The sequence below is a fragment of the Grammomys surdaster genome, unplaced genomic scaffold, assembly GCF_004785775.1.
Source record: "Grammomys surdaster isolate TR1022 unplaced genomic scaffold, NIH_TR_1.0 125974, whole genome shotgun sequence".
Lineage (NCBI taxonomy): Eukaryota > Metazoa > Chordata > Mammalia > Rodentia > Muridae > Grammomys > Grammomys surdaster.
In genome coordinates, this window is record NW_021620791.1 from 517993 (window position 1) to 531993 (window position 14001).

Consider the following 14001-nt stretch of genomic DNA (forward strand, 5'->3'; position numbering starts at 1 on the left):
CAGTGTCCCCTACTGCCTGCCAAGTATTTATAGTAGCGCGGGTTCCTGGTTTCCGGCCCACCTCTGAAGCCAGATTCCCAGTGCTTGAGGAGGCCCCCCGGTGGCCCATTCTGGAACTCCAAAGGCCACAGGGAGATAAGGGGGCATCCACAATATCTATTTTTTAGAAATGTGATTAAGAATATGGAGTTTGGGAGGCAGCCAAGACTGCTCAGTGGTTAAGAGCGTTGCCTGCTCTTCCAGAGGATCTGGTTTCAATTCCCAGCACCTGCATGGTGGCTCACAACGGTTTGTAAACTCTAATTCCAGAGGACCAGCCACCCTCACACAGACATACGTGCAGGCAAAACACCAATCTGCATAAAAAATAAAAAATGGGTTTTTTAAACTGGTTTTTCCTAGGTGGTGGTGCACATCTTTACTCCTAATACCCAGGAGGCAAAGGCAGGCAGATATCTGTTAGAGGCTAGCCTGGTCTACAAAGGGACAGCCAGGGCTACATAGAGAACACCTCAAACACCTTCCATCTCCCCCAAAAAAGAATGTTGGCTTTGCTCAGGATGATGTGGCTCAATGGTAGAAAACTTAGAATGTTCAAATCCCAGGACAGCTGCAAAGTAAAATAAATATTTCGTATCAGGGCTGGAGCTATGACTCAACACTTAAGAGTGCTGGTTACTTTTTCGTAGGACCTGGGTTCCATCTCTAACACCCACAGGGCAACTCTCAGCCATTTATAACTCAAGTTCTATGCCATCTGATACCCTCTTTTGGCCTCTACGGGAGGGGGAGGGCACTGAACACAAGGTATACAGATACATGTGCATGTAAAACACCCATATACACAAAATAATTTTTTTTAAACATGGGTTTCAATTTCTACAAGCCTAGGTTTGAGTTCCTCTTCTTCCTCTTATGTGACAAAGCCTAGATGACATAAACTAAGCCTCAGTTTCCTCATTTGTAAAATGAAAAAAAAAGGACTTTTTTTGAGGATTAACATACAGAGTGTAGACTACAGGTGAGGAAAGACTTCACTGTGTGTTTTAGGGAGTCGAGGCAAATGCACACTGACGATTGTGGTGGTAAGCTGTGACTTTGTTTTCTTTAACAGAAATCCCCTGGGTTGGCTTCCCGGCTCACACTTTCTGATAATCTGAGTTTCACGAAGAAGAGACTAAGTTATGCGACACTGGCCTTCAGACAGAGGTTAAGTGGACATGGGCATTAGGGCCAATCAATGTCAAATATTTTAAGAATTGCCAAAAAAACCCCAAAACAAACAAACAAACAAAACCAGCCAAACAAACAAACAAACAAAAAACCCAGCTGAGCGACGGGACTCACACCTTTGATCCCAGCACTTGGGAGGCAGAAGCAGTCGAATCTCTGAGTTCCAGGCCAGCCTGGTCTACATAGTAAATTCCAGGACTGCCACAGCTAAACCAGAAAAACCCTGTCTCGAAACAACAACAACAACAACAAAAAGAATTATGGAGGACTTGGAGGAACCCTGGTTCTCTTCCACTACCGTTTGGATTTTTCTAACCATCGTTTCAAAAATGAGTCTTTCTGCTAAGGTTAGCATAAGAGAATCCCTGTTAACTTGTAACCTGAGAATCATAAATCAAATAAAACCCACTTGTTTGCAACCCAGTAAGTTAGCTGTTGGCTTCCCTCATCACTATTTATGCACAAATATAAACTTTCTCTGTATTTTGTTCTTGCTCTCAGAGCTAGGGGAAATGAACACCTACAGCCTTCCAGTCCTTTCTGCAGTCATTTTGCAGACTGATGGTATAAAGCTTACATAATATAACTAATTGTATGGATTTCAAACTATGAAACTATGAAAACAAATACAAGCAAAGCTAGCCCGTGATTGGTCCTTTCATAGCCTTAGAATAACAAATTTAGTAGAAGTGGTTTCTTACCATGTAGTAGAAAGGATCTGGTATCTTTTTGAAGGGCTGCTACCTAAATCCCACTCTGCTTTTAAAAATATTATTCAAACATTTTTATTTTATGCATATGAGTGTCTTGCCTGAGTGTATGAATGGGCACCACATGCAAACTTGGTACCCTTGGAGGTCAGAAGAGGGTGACAGATAGGTCCCCTGGAACTGAATTACAGATGGTTGTGAGCCACAAGTAAGCACTGGGAACCAAACTCAGGTCCTGTAGAAAAGCAACAAGTGTTCCTAACCGCTGAGCCATCTCTTCAGCCTCTCTTATTCTGCTTTTTATTTAATCTTTTTAAATTTGTGTGTTTTTACATCTCTGTGTGTGTATATGTATGTGGTGTGTATGGTATGTTTGTGTGTGTGTGTATGAATGTATATGTATATTTGCGTATTTGTGTGTGTACACATTTATTTATGTTTAGTGAGTGTGTGTGTTGTATGTGTGTTTATTCGTGTGTGTGTATGTGTATATTTGTATATGTTTGTGTGTGTAGTATTTGTATGTATATAGTCTGTGTATATTTATGTGTACAGGACATATGAGTATGTATGTGTGTGTCTGTGTGTACATGTGTGTATGTGTGTGGTGTGTATGTACGCACATGTGTACATTTATGTGTCATTTATGTGTGTAGTGAGTGTGTTTGAGTGTGTTTGAGTTTGTGTGTGTGTGTGTACTAAGGTGTACATGTGGAGGTCAGAAGATAACTTTCAGGAGTAAGAATCAGTTCTCTCCTTCCACCATGTGTGCTCAGTAAACTCATCTCACGGAAGAGCTCTCATCTGTTTTCAATCAGAATCTCGTGTCACTCAGGCTCATGATGCTCTTGTCTCTGACTCCTACGTGTTGGCATTGCCAGTGGACATGGCAGCCCAGCTCTAGTTCTCTGAGGTTTGGACTTCCCTCACCAGAACCCTCCGTGTCCCCCCATTCTGTGACCAATCGCCTACCTTCCTGTTCCTGTTCCTCACTAGTAACCCTCTCTCCTTATCTGATACCTCTTTTATTGTCAACTAAGGATTTATTGTGATAAATGGTGGATCTATAATCAAAACCTAAGACAAAACAAATTAAGCTGATGACCTTAAAAGACCTAGGAGTGACCCAAAGTCTCAACACTCAGCACTAGGCGGCCGAGACGGGGGATTGGAGTGGACTGCAATAAATGTAGTGTCAACAGGTGGGAGAGAGAATGGGAAGCTACATGACAAGAGGCATGGAGGGTAGGGGAGAAAGGAGAAATGGCTCAGTGGCTACTCCTCCTTGCTGTTCTTGTAGAGGACCCAGGTTCAGTTCCCAGCACCTGCATGGAGGCTCACAACTGTCTGTTCACCCAGCTACAGGGGATCCAACCACCTCTTCTGGACTTCAAGGACACAGTATACACTTGCTGTACAAGACATACATGGAGGCAAAACATCTATACACATAAAATAAAAAACAATCAAAACCAGGCAGTGGTGGCACACGCCTTTAATCCCAGCACTTGGAAGGCAGAGGCAGGCGGATTTCTGAGTTCGAGGCCAGCCTGGTCTACAGAGTGAGTTCCAGGACAGCCAGGGCTACACAGAGAAACCCTGTCTCGAAAAAAAAAAAAAGTTTGACAAAGCTTCACATTAGAAGAACTGTGCATCAACACAGTCTATTGTTTATTACAGATGGAATTATTGTTCCTGGGTGAACTAGTGAGAAGCAGCAAGAGGGCACAGAGAGAGTGAGGGTAGGGTATTCACTCTCATTTCCTCTAAGCTTACGGAGCACAGGCCAGAGCCCACACCTCTGATGGCTACTGATTCTGTGAGGGTAGCTGAATTATGGTGGCTGTCTTTGCGGTTTCAGTAATGACTTCCCGTCCTTGCTCTTCTAGGAATAGGGGTAGTGGCTAGAAACCCCACACAGATACTTTGAGGCACTTGCCACAGGTACTGACTGTTCCATGCCAACACACTGATACAGTAATTAACATCAGACATGACTCCAGGTTAAAACAAAACTTAAGACAAAAACTGAATTGGGTTAGTTGTATTTTGGAGTTGTGTTTTATCTTGAAAATGTAAAATAATATATCCAAATAAGAGAATATGTTTATGTCTGTGTATGTGTATATATGCATATACACACATACACAGACATGTACACACACACACACACACATATACTGCAGCAGTTCTATTAGGTATGTGTGCAAAACTGAAAGCAGGATCTCAAAGATACTTATTCATTCCTGTTCTGTGACATGATTTACACAAAAATATGCAGGTAATCCGGGCATTTATTGATGGATGAATAGTCTTGGTTTTGTGTTGCTTTAATTAAACACCTTACACTGGGGCCAGAGAGATGGCTTAGAGGGTAAAGTCCCATGCTGCCATGCTTGACGGTCTAATTTAATTAGAAGACTCACATGACATGGTAGAACAGGACCAACTCTTTTAAGTTGTCCTCTGATCTCCAGTTACATATAATAAATAATGAAACATAAAAGAAACACAAAATATCTGAAACTTTATTCCATAAAGAAAAATATTTATTTTAGCCCACTGTTTTGGAGGCTAAGAAGTCCAAGCTCAGGCAGCTGTGTCTGCATGGCAGATGGCAGCACTTGGTGGGGGGTATATGAAATAAGGGTTGCTTATGTAGACTAGGCCAAGCACACAAGACTGCCACCATAACAACCTATCCTTCTGATAACTGCTCAGTCCAGCAAGCTTTAACTCACTTTTGAAATGGGGGCCTCCAAGACCTAATTATTTCTAAGTAAGCACCCCTGAAAGGTCTAATGTCTTTCAATACTATTCCTTTCATTGGGGGACAAGCTTCTAGCACATGAACCCCTGGGGCACAGGCTATATCTAAATCATAAGAAGGAATTAGCAAATGTGCTATATAGTAGAATAATCTTCTCCCTTTAAAAAGAGGAAATTCTGATTTTGCCCATGACTTAGGGTTCTGTTGCTGTGAAGAGACACCATGACCACAGCAATTCTTATAAAAAGGAAAATATTTAATTGAAGGCTGACTTACAGTTTCAGAAGTCTAGTCCATTTTCATTGTGGTGAGAAGCATGGTAGCATGCAGGCAGACATGGTGCTGGAGAAGGAGCTGAGAGTTCTACATCTTCATCTGCAGGCAGCAGAAGGAGACTGTGTCACATCGGGTGTAGCTTGAGCATATAAAGACTTCAAGGTCTGCCTCCACAGTGACACACTTCCTCCAACAAGGCCACACCTAATAGTGCCAATCCCTATGGCCAGGCATTCAAGCACATAAGTCTCTGCAGGCCATGTCCACTTGGATCACCAAAGACTATAAGAAGACACTTAAGAGACTTATTCTAAAGTAAAATATGCCATTATAAAGACAAGCATTGTATGCTTTCAATTATAGTGGGTAGAAAGTCAAAACTCACCAGCAGAAAGATAGCAGTCAGTGGTCAGGGCCTGGGGCAGGAACTGGTGCACTTTTGTACTTTCATTTCTGTAACTGTGATAAAAATACCCTGACAAAAATCAACTGTTATGAGCAATCAAACCCAGATCCTCATTCATGCTTGTCTGCCAAGCCCTTTATGGACTGAGCTATCAGCCCAATCCTTCCTCTATATTCTTAGCAGGCCTCTGTTGGGGAAAGAAACTTGGCATACTGATTTAAAATTTCTTACAAAAATCTAAAGGATATAGAATGCCCAAAATACCACACACATGCCACCAATAGTACTAATGCTTTTGATTATAAAGCATTCAATACAATGTTGTTGCAGTCAAATAGATCAGTAGGACACAACTATTAGAAACAGAACCACAACTGATTTCTGCCAAGGTCAGATGGCAGCTCAGCAGAGGAAAGAGCTGTTCTCAGCACATGTGTATTCCTCAAAACACACTTCCCAGTGGTCCAGTGTTTGCTGGACTTCTCGTGGTGTTCTGTCATAAGAGTTTTCACCTGGACAAAGAATTCAGTATTCAAGTTCCAGACACCTTGGTGGTGAGGGAAGGGGCATTTGAGTGTAAACTGGGAACCATGAGACTGCTCCCCACTACCTTGCCTGTATTACTGCAAAGTCCAGATATTCCCCATATTCAAGTCAGACCTGAAACCGGCAGCTCTTTAGTCATGTCAACATCCCTGTTGATCCTTAAGCATCTATTGTTACAACTCTGGAACAATCCTACAGTGCATTCCCTTAGGAATTCCCTTAGTGAATTTCCTTAGTGCTTTCCCTTAGGAAGAAAAGCCTCTATCTGGTTTTTATCAAGGATACAAGAAAACTCACAGAATCAACAAATCTGGACTCATAGGGGCTCACTGACACTGAAGCGACAACCAGGGAGCTTGCATGGGTCTAACCTAGGCCTTCTGCACATGTAATTGTGTAGCTTGGTATTTTTGTGAGATCTTAACAAAGGAAAGTGTCTGATGTTTTTGCCTGTCTTGGAGATCCCTGTCCTCCAACTGGATTACATTGTTGTCATCCGGCCTTAATGTGAGGGGAGGTGCCTAACCTTACTGCCACTTGATATGCCATGTTTGGTTAATATCCTTGGCAGGCCTACCCTTTTCTGAAGGGCAACAGAGGAGTGAAAGGGAAGGAGGGAGATGAGGGTAGATGTAGGAGATGTGGGGGAGGAAGGAGGAAGGGAACTGCAGTTGTGATATATGAGAGAATAAATTCATAAAAACAGAAATTTTAAAAAAGATGAAAAACGTTTCTGATTGCTTCCATTCCATGTGGCTCTTGTGGAGACTCCTGTTCCTCAGCAGGGACTTTTGTCTAGTCCATTGGATCACACTTTGTCCAATGTGTTCAGGGACTCTGAACCTTTCCAACTTTTACTTCCCCAAAGCAGCAGATGATGAGTAATGCTTTCAGAGACTGAGCATCCAAATCATGGTCTCCAGGGCGTGCACCCAGCTCTGTGGTAGACTGCTTGCTTAGCATGTGTGAGGCCTCTGCTGGCTTCTATACGGCAGGTGGCAAGGACTCAATTTCATTCTTTAGCATTTAGACTTCCGGTAATGTCAACACTATTTGAAGACTGTCCCTTTCCTAGCTCATAAACTATGCCATTCTTTGTTAAGATCATTTTATCAGCCATTTTGACATCCAGACTTTCAATCCCATGAATTTGCCCTTCCTCAGGCATGTGTACAATGCTTTCAAGTGTGTAGCTTTATGGTTGGTTTCAAAACCATGAAATCACCAAGGTTCTGCTTTACTTTGTGGCTACAAGGGTGAACAGCTTTCCTCTAGGCCTTAAAGCCATGAAGCCAACTAAGCATCACTTATCACCTTCAAAATGATGAGCCAAATAATTTTTAAAATTTTTCATAGAAAATGATCAAACTGAATTGCTTCCTGACTTTTTGGATTATGTACTAGCAATGTATAGAAACTGATGGTTTTTTACCTTCTTTCTTATAGCAATTAATTCAGTTTCTTCTGATTTTCTAAGGATTTCCTAAATGAGAAAATGTAAGTTGTGACTATACTTTTTTCCTTTCAGATTTAAATGAATCTCTCTTAACTGCTTAAATATTTTTAACAAGAAAATTTTAACATTCTACTTATGTACTAGCTGGTTTTGTGTCAACAGAGAAGAGTCTTCCTTGAGGAAATGCCTCCATGAGATCCAGCTGTAAGGCATTTTCTCAATTAGTGATCAAGGTAGGAGGGCCCATTGTGCGTGGGGCCATCCCTGAGCTAGCAGTCCTGGGTTCTATAAGAAAGCAAGCTGAGCAAGCCAGGGGAAGCAAGCCAGTAAGCAGCATCCATCCCTCCATGCCCTCTGCATCAGCATCTGCCTCCAAGTTCTTGCCCTGTGAGTTCTAGTCCTGACTTCCTTTGGTGATGAACAGCAATGTGGAAGTGTAAACTGAATAAACCCTTTTCTCCCCAACTTGCTTCTTGGTCATGCTTTTTGTGAAGGAAAACAAGCCCTAAGACAACTTAGGAGTTTTTGCAGGGTTTTAGATATTTACTATTTAGAAATATACATCATTTCAAAATCTACTGTCTCAGAAAGGGCACTCTAGTATCTAAACAATGAATGTAACCATGTAAACATTCCAGTGTCAACGGTTACTTACACACACACACACACACACACACACACACACACGTTTTACTGTTATCTAGGCTGGTCTTAAACACCAGTTTAAGTTATCCTTCTACCTTAACCTCCTGAGTTCTTGCCACCATATCTGGCTGGCCAGCAGCATTTTAGTGTATGCTCTTGTATATGAAAGAATATTCATAATTATTTTACATTGACATATTTTTTGTTTGTCTGATGCCTATGTAGCCTTTGGTATCCCAAAATAATGAAGAGCAGCCTGGTCTTGACTTTGAGGCAATCCTCCTGCCTTTACCTCCCAAAGGCTGGGATTAGTCAAGTAAGCACCATGATGTTTGGCACTCAGTCCTATCTTTAAACAGTTTTTAAAAACTGAAGAGGGGGCAGTAAGATGAGCCAGTAGGCTAATTACCATACAAGCCTAATTACCTAGTGTGATCCCTAGAATTCACATTAGGTAAAAGTGGAAGCAAAGAAAGACTTCACAGAACTGTTCTCTGATCCTACACACACATTATGGTACATATACATTCACACAAGAACTAGAAACAAATAACAGTTTTCAACTTAAAAATTTATTATACAAAATGTACAATAAAATAAGTTATAATAAACTTCAATCTTACTGTGTAGGCTAACCTTGAACTCTTGATCTTCCTGTCTGCCTCAAGGGCTGAGAGCCCAGATACATATACACTCAACATATACAATATTATCTCTATCAATATGAACATGTTCAAATGTTATCAGTATTTGGCATATTTAAATAGGCATATAGGACAGCATCTACTAATTATGGTATCCAAATTACTGAATTTTAGAAATATCTTAAATCTACATAAAAAAAGGCAGCTCAACTTTATACTAAAATTAAACTCTCGAGCTAGACATGTGCTTAGTGTACATTCAGCTCCAGGCCTGATCCTTACCACCACCATTACATAACCAACAAACCCCACAGCCTCTCACACTTTAGTGATCCTTCTCAAACAAGCTTTCCAACACATGCTGTTCTGCAGGCAGAGGTTTGAATGTCCCGCTGAATAGTGTATGGAAGAAGCAAACAGTTTCAACTTTAAGAAATGTATTTTTGGTATCAATAATACAAAATCTATATTTATAGTCATATATACGCATATAAAGAGTATTTATAGAATATAACCTAAACACAATGGTAGAAAGATAAACAAACAGTTGTCAAATACAAAAACTGGTCACTAATATTTGTTTGGTATATAATTACAAAAGTAAACAATACATTTAAAAATCTTTATTAACCCAAATTAGAATTACAAAAATGTTTATCCAAAGACACTAACTTTTATATTAAGTACAGAATTGTATTGAGGCCCTCTTAGAAATCACAACTTGAATTTTGGCAAATGGGAGAAAGGCATTAGAGGAAAACAAAGACAGCAAAATACAACAGATAGAATTCTAGTCTGATACAATAACCTACTAGGGAAGGATAAAACTAAAAGTGCTTCAGCTAACAACAAAAAAATTCCAATGCTGCTAAGTTATTATTAAGTGTTACAAAACATTAATTATCAAAATAGTTTTAAGATCTTGCCAAACTGTTACTATTGTTACAGTGCTTCCCTCAAACACCTAAGACTTATCAGTTATCTTACTACATGTACAGAAATATCAGGAAATTTAAAATACTTTTACTATTTTAATCTTTTCTTGAAGATGCAAGATTTCATCTTATCTTGCATCAGTTATGAAGATATATCCGAAGATAAATAGAAACTGAATATAAAATACTTGAATGTAATGACATCACGATCTGGAACAACTGAAGTTTTCTACCGCTTGCTCCATTTTCTGTGTAAAAGACGGAGGAAAAAAATTTCAATATTGAAAAAAAGCTAAAAAAAAATTTTCTTTGCTTTTCTCCAACAGATAGTGATAAGAATATTAACTATCCCATGTAAATATCAGGTCAGTTTGGTACACTTATATACAATGTGAGCAGTAGTATTCTACAGATAGCATGTACACCCACACCAGCACGCCATACACTTACTGGGTGGTTATATGGCAGATTTTATAGGTGACTGGTAATAAGTAGCATATAACACACATTTAAAAAAAAAATTAATATTCCAATACCTTCTATAATATAGGTTATTTTCATTTTTGAGAGAGGATCTTAACCGTGTCACCATATTAGATTAAATTTTCGATTCCTGTGCTTCAGCTGCCCCAATCTGAGATTATAGATGTATACAAACATACCCACCTTAAACACCTATCTTACGGAAAAAGGCTATTTTAAAAAGTTACATTTCCATATTTAATATAAGACATTCCTAGTTTTAGTGATACTATGGAGCCACTGTTTATCATAAATACAATCTAGTCAATTTCTTAGATTTATGATACACAATCCATAGTCATCATATAAAAATAGCCTCTAAATTATTTTTTGGTTTTGAGTTTCATGTAGCTCAAGCTGGCCTTGAACATGCTACACAGCAGATGATCTTGGATCATTCTGCCTATACCCAGATAATGGAATTTATAAGTGGGTCACCACACTTTGGCTGGTCTTTAAGACTTCAGTTTACCTTTAATGGAAATATTACCTGGCAAAAGGAGTATAAAGTGTTTCAAGTTAGCTAGGCATGATGGTGGACACCTTTAATCTCAGCACTCTGGAGGCAGAGGCAGGGGTAGGTAGGTAGATCTCTGTAAATTTGAGGCCAGCCTGGTCTACATATGTTCTCGATAATCAGGGCTATGTAGAAAGACATTGTCTCAAAATAAGCAATGAAACCAGTTTTAAGTCCAAACTTTACCTGAACAAGTGCTGTTTTGTCATAGTCCCTGCGGTGCTCATAAATACACTGGCTGATTACTGCATACAAATTTTCCAGTTGGAATATATTACATTCCTGACTTTTTCTAACAACAGTCTTCAAAAGATTCTAAAAGAAAACAAGTGTTTATATGTGCCAGATTAATTCCTTGCAACAAGATTTTTAATTCTGACTGCTCAGGGAACTGCTATAAAGGTAAGATGCTGGCAGAGTAAGCTGCTGCAGATATGCTTCATTCTGTGACACCAACTTTGGCCCTGGGTTAACTTTCAGTATCCTGAAAACTACAGCATAAATTGCTAATTTCAATTATATCCACAAACTTCTCCAAATTTCTTTTAAAAAAAAATTACTTAAATATTTACCTAATGTATACTATGGGCATACCTGATGCCCAGAGGCCAGATGAGGGTACAGGATATTAAACCTAAGTCCTCAAGAGCAGCCAGAGCTCTTAACCTCTGAGCCAGCGTTCCAGCCCAGAAGAGCTTTTCCTTAAGGAGAAGGAATTTAAGAGGAATCCATATGTAGTTAATTTACCACTAGCCTGCAAGAAAGACTAAAATGTCTAGTGAAAGCATTATGATTTCAGTTTAACATACTTTTAACTGCTTATGGTCCACAACAAGTGAGGGTGTAGGCTGAGAGAGAATTGCCAGAGCCTTCTCCATACTGATGAGCTGCTGCTGTTCTACCTGGGAACGTCTAGCTCGAGTCATTCGCAGAAAACCTGTCTCTAAAGAGAAAAATTAAACAAGTATTATTATTTGGTTCACAAACATAATGCCTAAGACAAATAACTAGATTAATGCCTGACTTTAATCCCAGGACTCAGGGGCCAGAAGAAGATAGATCTTTATGAGTTAGAAACCAGGTTGGTCTATGTAATAAGTTCCAGGACAGTTGAGGCTACTTAGTAAAATTTGTCTTAAAGCAAGCAAACAAACAAAATACAAAACAAAAACAGTAAGAAGTACTTCTCAAATTGATTATTTAGGGGATTCTTCAACAGTTACCTTGAAACTGGCAGAAAGGGGCATACAAGTCAGGTATCACTTTCTCTTAGCAATTAATGGGATAATAATCAGTAAAGAAGTTGGTATTTTGCTGGATGCTGTTGCGTAATCTCTCATTTGAACAATGTCTTTTCAGGACGCGAGTATTTCCTTGCTCATTTAGCACTCCTTCTCTAGCATGCTGGGAAGAAGTGTATGCATCTCTGCGTCCCTCTTTTCTCAGCCCCCCTCCTTGGACATGGGTTAGAGGCTGGTTTCCATTTTCGTTTGTGCAATAGTTTACTTTAATAATGCGATTGCACTCAAGAGATTTTCTGTAGTATCTCCAGCTCATTAGAGTACAGCTGAGAAACATGGGACCCTGCCATGACCTTATAGTAACCACAGGGATCAATCCCCCAGGATAGCCCATCAGCACAGAAGCTTAGTTTATTATATATGTATACATGGATATTTTGGTCTATTAGCTGAAAGGTTAAGTAGAGATAATACCATTTTTCTACTTAGTTAACACCTGTGCTCTGAAAAACAGCAAAAGCCAATAAATTGGTATGTAATAACTTTGTTTAGGAATTACCTTAAGTTTTAAGAGGTATTTATTATTTTTTTTTCTGTTTCTTGAAACAGGGTTTCTCTTTAATAGGTTAGAGCTAGCTCTGTAGACCAGGTTGGCCTCAAACTCAGATCCACCTGCCTCTGCCTCCTGAGTGCTGAGGTGTTTTCTGTTTCCCCGAGACTCACCTTTTGATTCATTTTCTTCGGGAATGTCTATGACCGGGGAGCTAGAGGCATCGCCATTGCAAACAACCCTGTCTTTTCTCAGTTCTGTGCCCTCTGTTGTTTGCTTAGGCTCTTCAAGTTCATTCTCAATATTAGAGGAACTTGAGTTATTTTTCAAGTCTATGTTACTTTCAGAGGTATTTTGCTTGTCACTCTCTTCTAGTGAGGACTCCCCTGTGTTTCCAGGCTCCGTGTGCTCTGCATGTGGATGCTGACTGTCTTCTGTGTCACTCCTGCTTGGACTGCTCACAGCAGTCTGGCTGTTGTCTTCAGCTTGTGAAATTTTCCTTCGCTTTATTTTGGAGCCTACATGCCACTTTGACTTTTTACGGAATTTTCTCTTCAACTGAGCTTCAAGGAATTTAACAAAAGAAAACAAGATGAACAAGTAAAGAAGTCAAGAAATCACAGTACTTTCTCATGGCTGTAATTCAGAAACAGTAAATTACTGTGCCAAGATGGAGAAGTGAATGATGGCCTGGCCACAAAATGACCTGGTTCAAGTTGAGATTTTTAAATTATCAAAAAATCTTAAATAACTTTAAGGAAGGCAATGACATGATTTATGTGATGCATTATGAGTTACTGCATGGGATATAAACTGAATAATTGAACGTGAAGCCTTACAATACACAGCCTTACACATACACAGGTAAGGCAGACTGAGCCTTCTCGTAAGCATGTCATACATACTGATTCACTGGACTCTCCCTTTTTACCTGATGAGCTCTGTTACCGTTAGTATCATCAGTTTACAGTGGAAGAAACTAAAATACAAAAGAGTTTAAATTTCTGTCTAGGGTAGACAGTCAAACTACGCTTCATTTGTCTTGGGAAGAGGTGAAACTTAGACACTACAACTGGAGAATACAAGGTGAATTTGAAAAACCACTACAAAAGTAAACTTGATAAAACTCGGAAGATAGCTGAGTGTTTGGGTGGTAACAGAAGGCAGAACTTCAGCACAACAACTTTGTCACTGAACAATTCACTGTATTTGCAAAAATGTATATAGAAAAAGGCGGCTCTGGGTATTTTACAGTGTCGTTGTTTGAATATCAGCAAAATAGGTGCAATTTACTGTGCTAGCAAAGCAAAGTACAAGACAAAGTAAAGGGTGTAAGAAGAGAATAAAGGAACACCATAAATGAGTATTACTCCAGAGTACTTACCAGGTGTGCTGCACGCCACAGGAGTACAAGGTGCCTTTAGCTTCTCAGTCTGCTCTTGATCTGACTTTTTATCACCAACAGTAGAATTTTGCTTTGGCATGACATGGTAGTAAAATGGTGCGTATTTGGAGGAGCTACAACCTTATAAACAGATAGACAGGATTTT

General features: G+C 39.6%; 1 protein-coding gene across 3 annotated transcripts in view; it reads right to left on the bottom strand.

Annotated features, from left to right (window-relative positions):
* Positions 1 to 8592: 8592 nt before the first annotated feature.
* The window catches only part of Atad2 (ATPase family AAA domain containing 2), a 42501-nt gene continuing 37092 nt past the window's right edge, over positions 8593 to 14001 (bottom strand). The window contains exons 24-28 of one of the 3 annotated variants that reach the window (XM_028753884.1): positions 13836 to 13976; positions 12625 to 13014; positions 11470 to 11603; positions 10847 to 10975; positions 8593 to 9869 (exon numbers count right to left, since the gene is read on the bottom strand). In XM_028753884.1, coding sequence (XP_028609717.1) covers positions 9825 to 9869; positions 10847 to 10975; positions 11470 to 11603; positions 12625 to 13014; positions 13836 to 13976 — 839 coding nt within the window. In that variant the 3' untranslated portion in view covers positions 8593 to 9824. Of the gene's footprint in view, positions 9870 to 10846; positions 10976 to 11469; positions 11604 to 12624; positions 13030 to 13835; positions 13977 to 14001 lie in introns of those variants that run through there. The other 2 variants (XM_028753883.1, XM_028753885.1) reach the window with 2 other exon arrangements.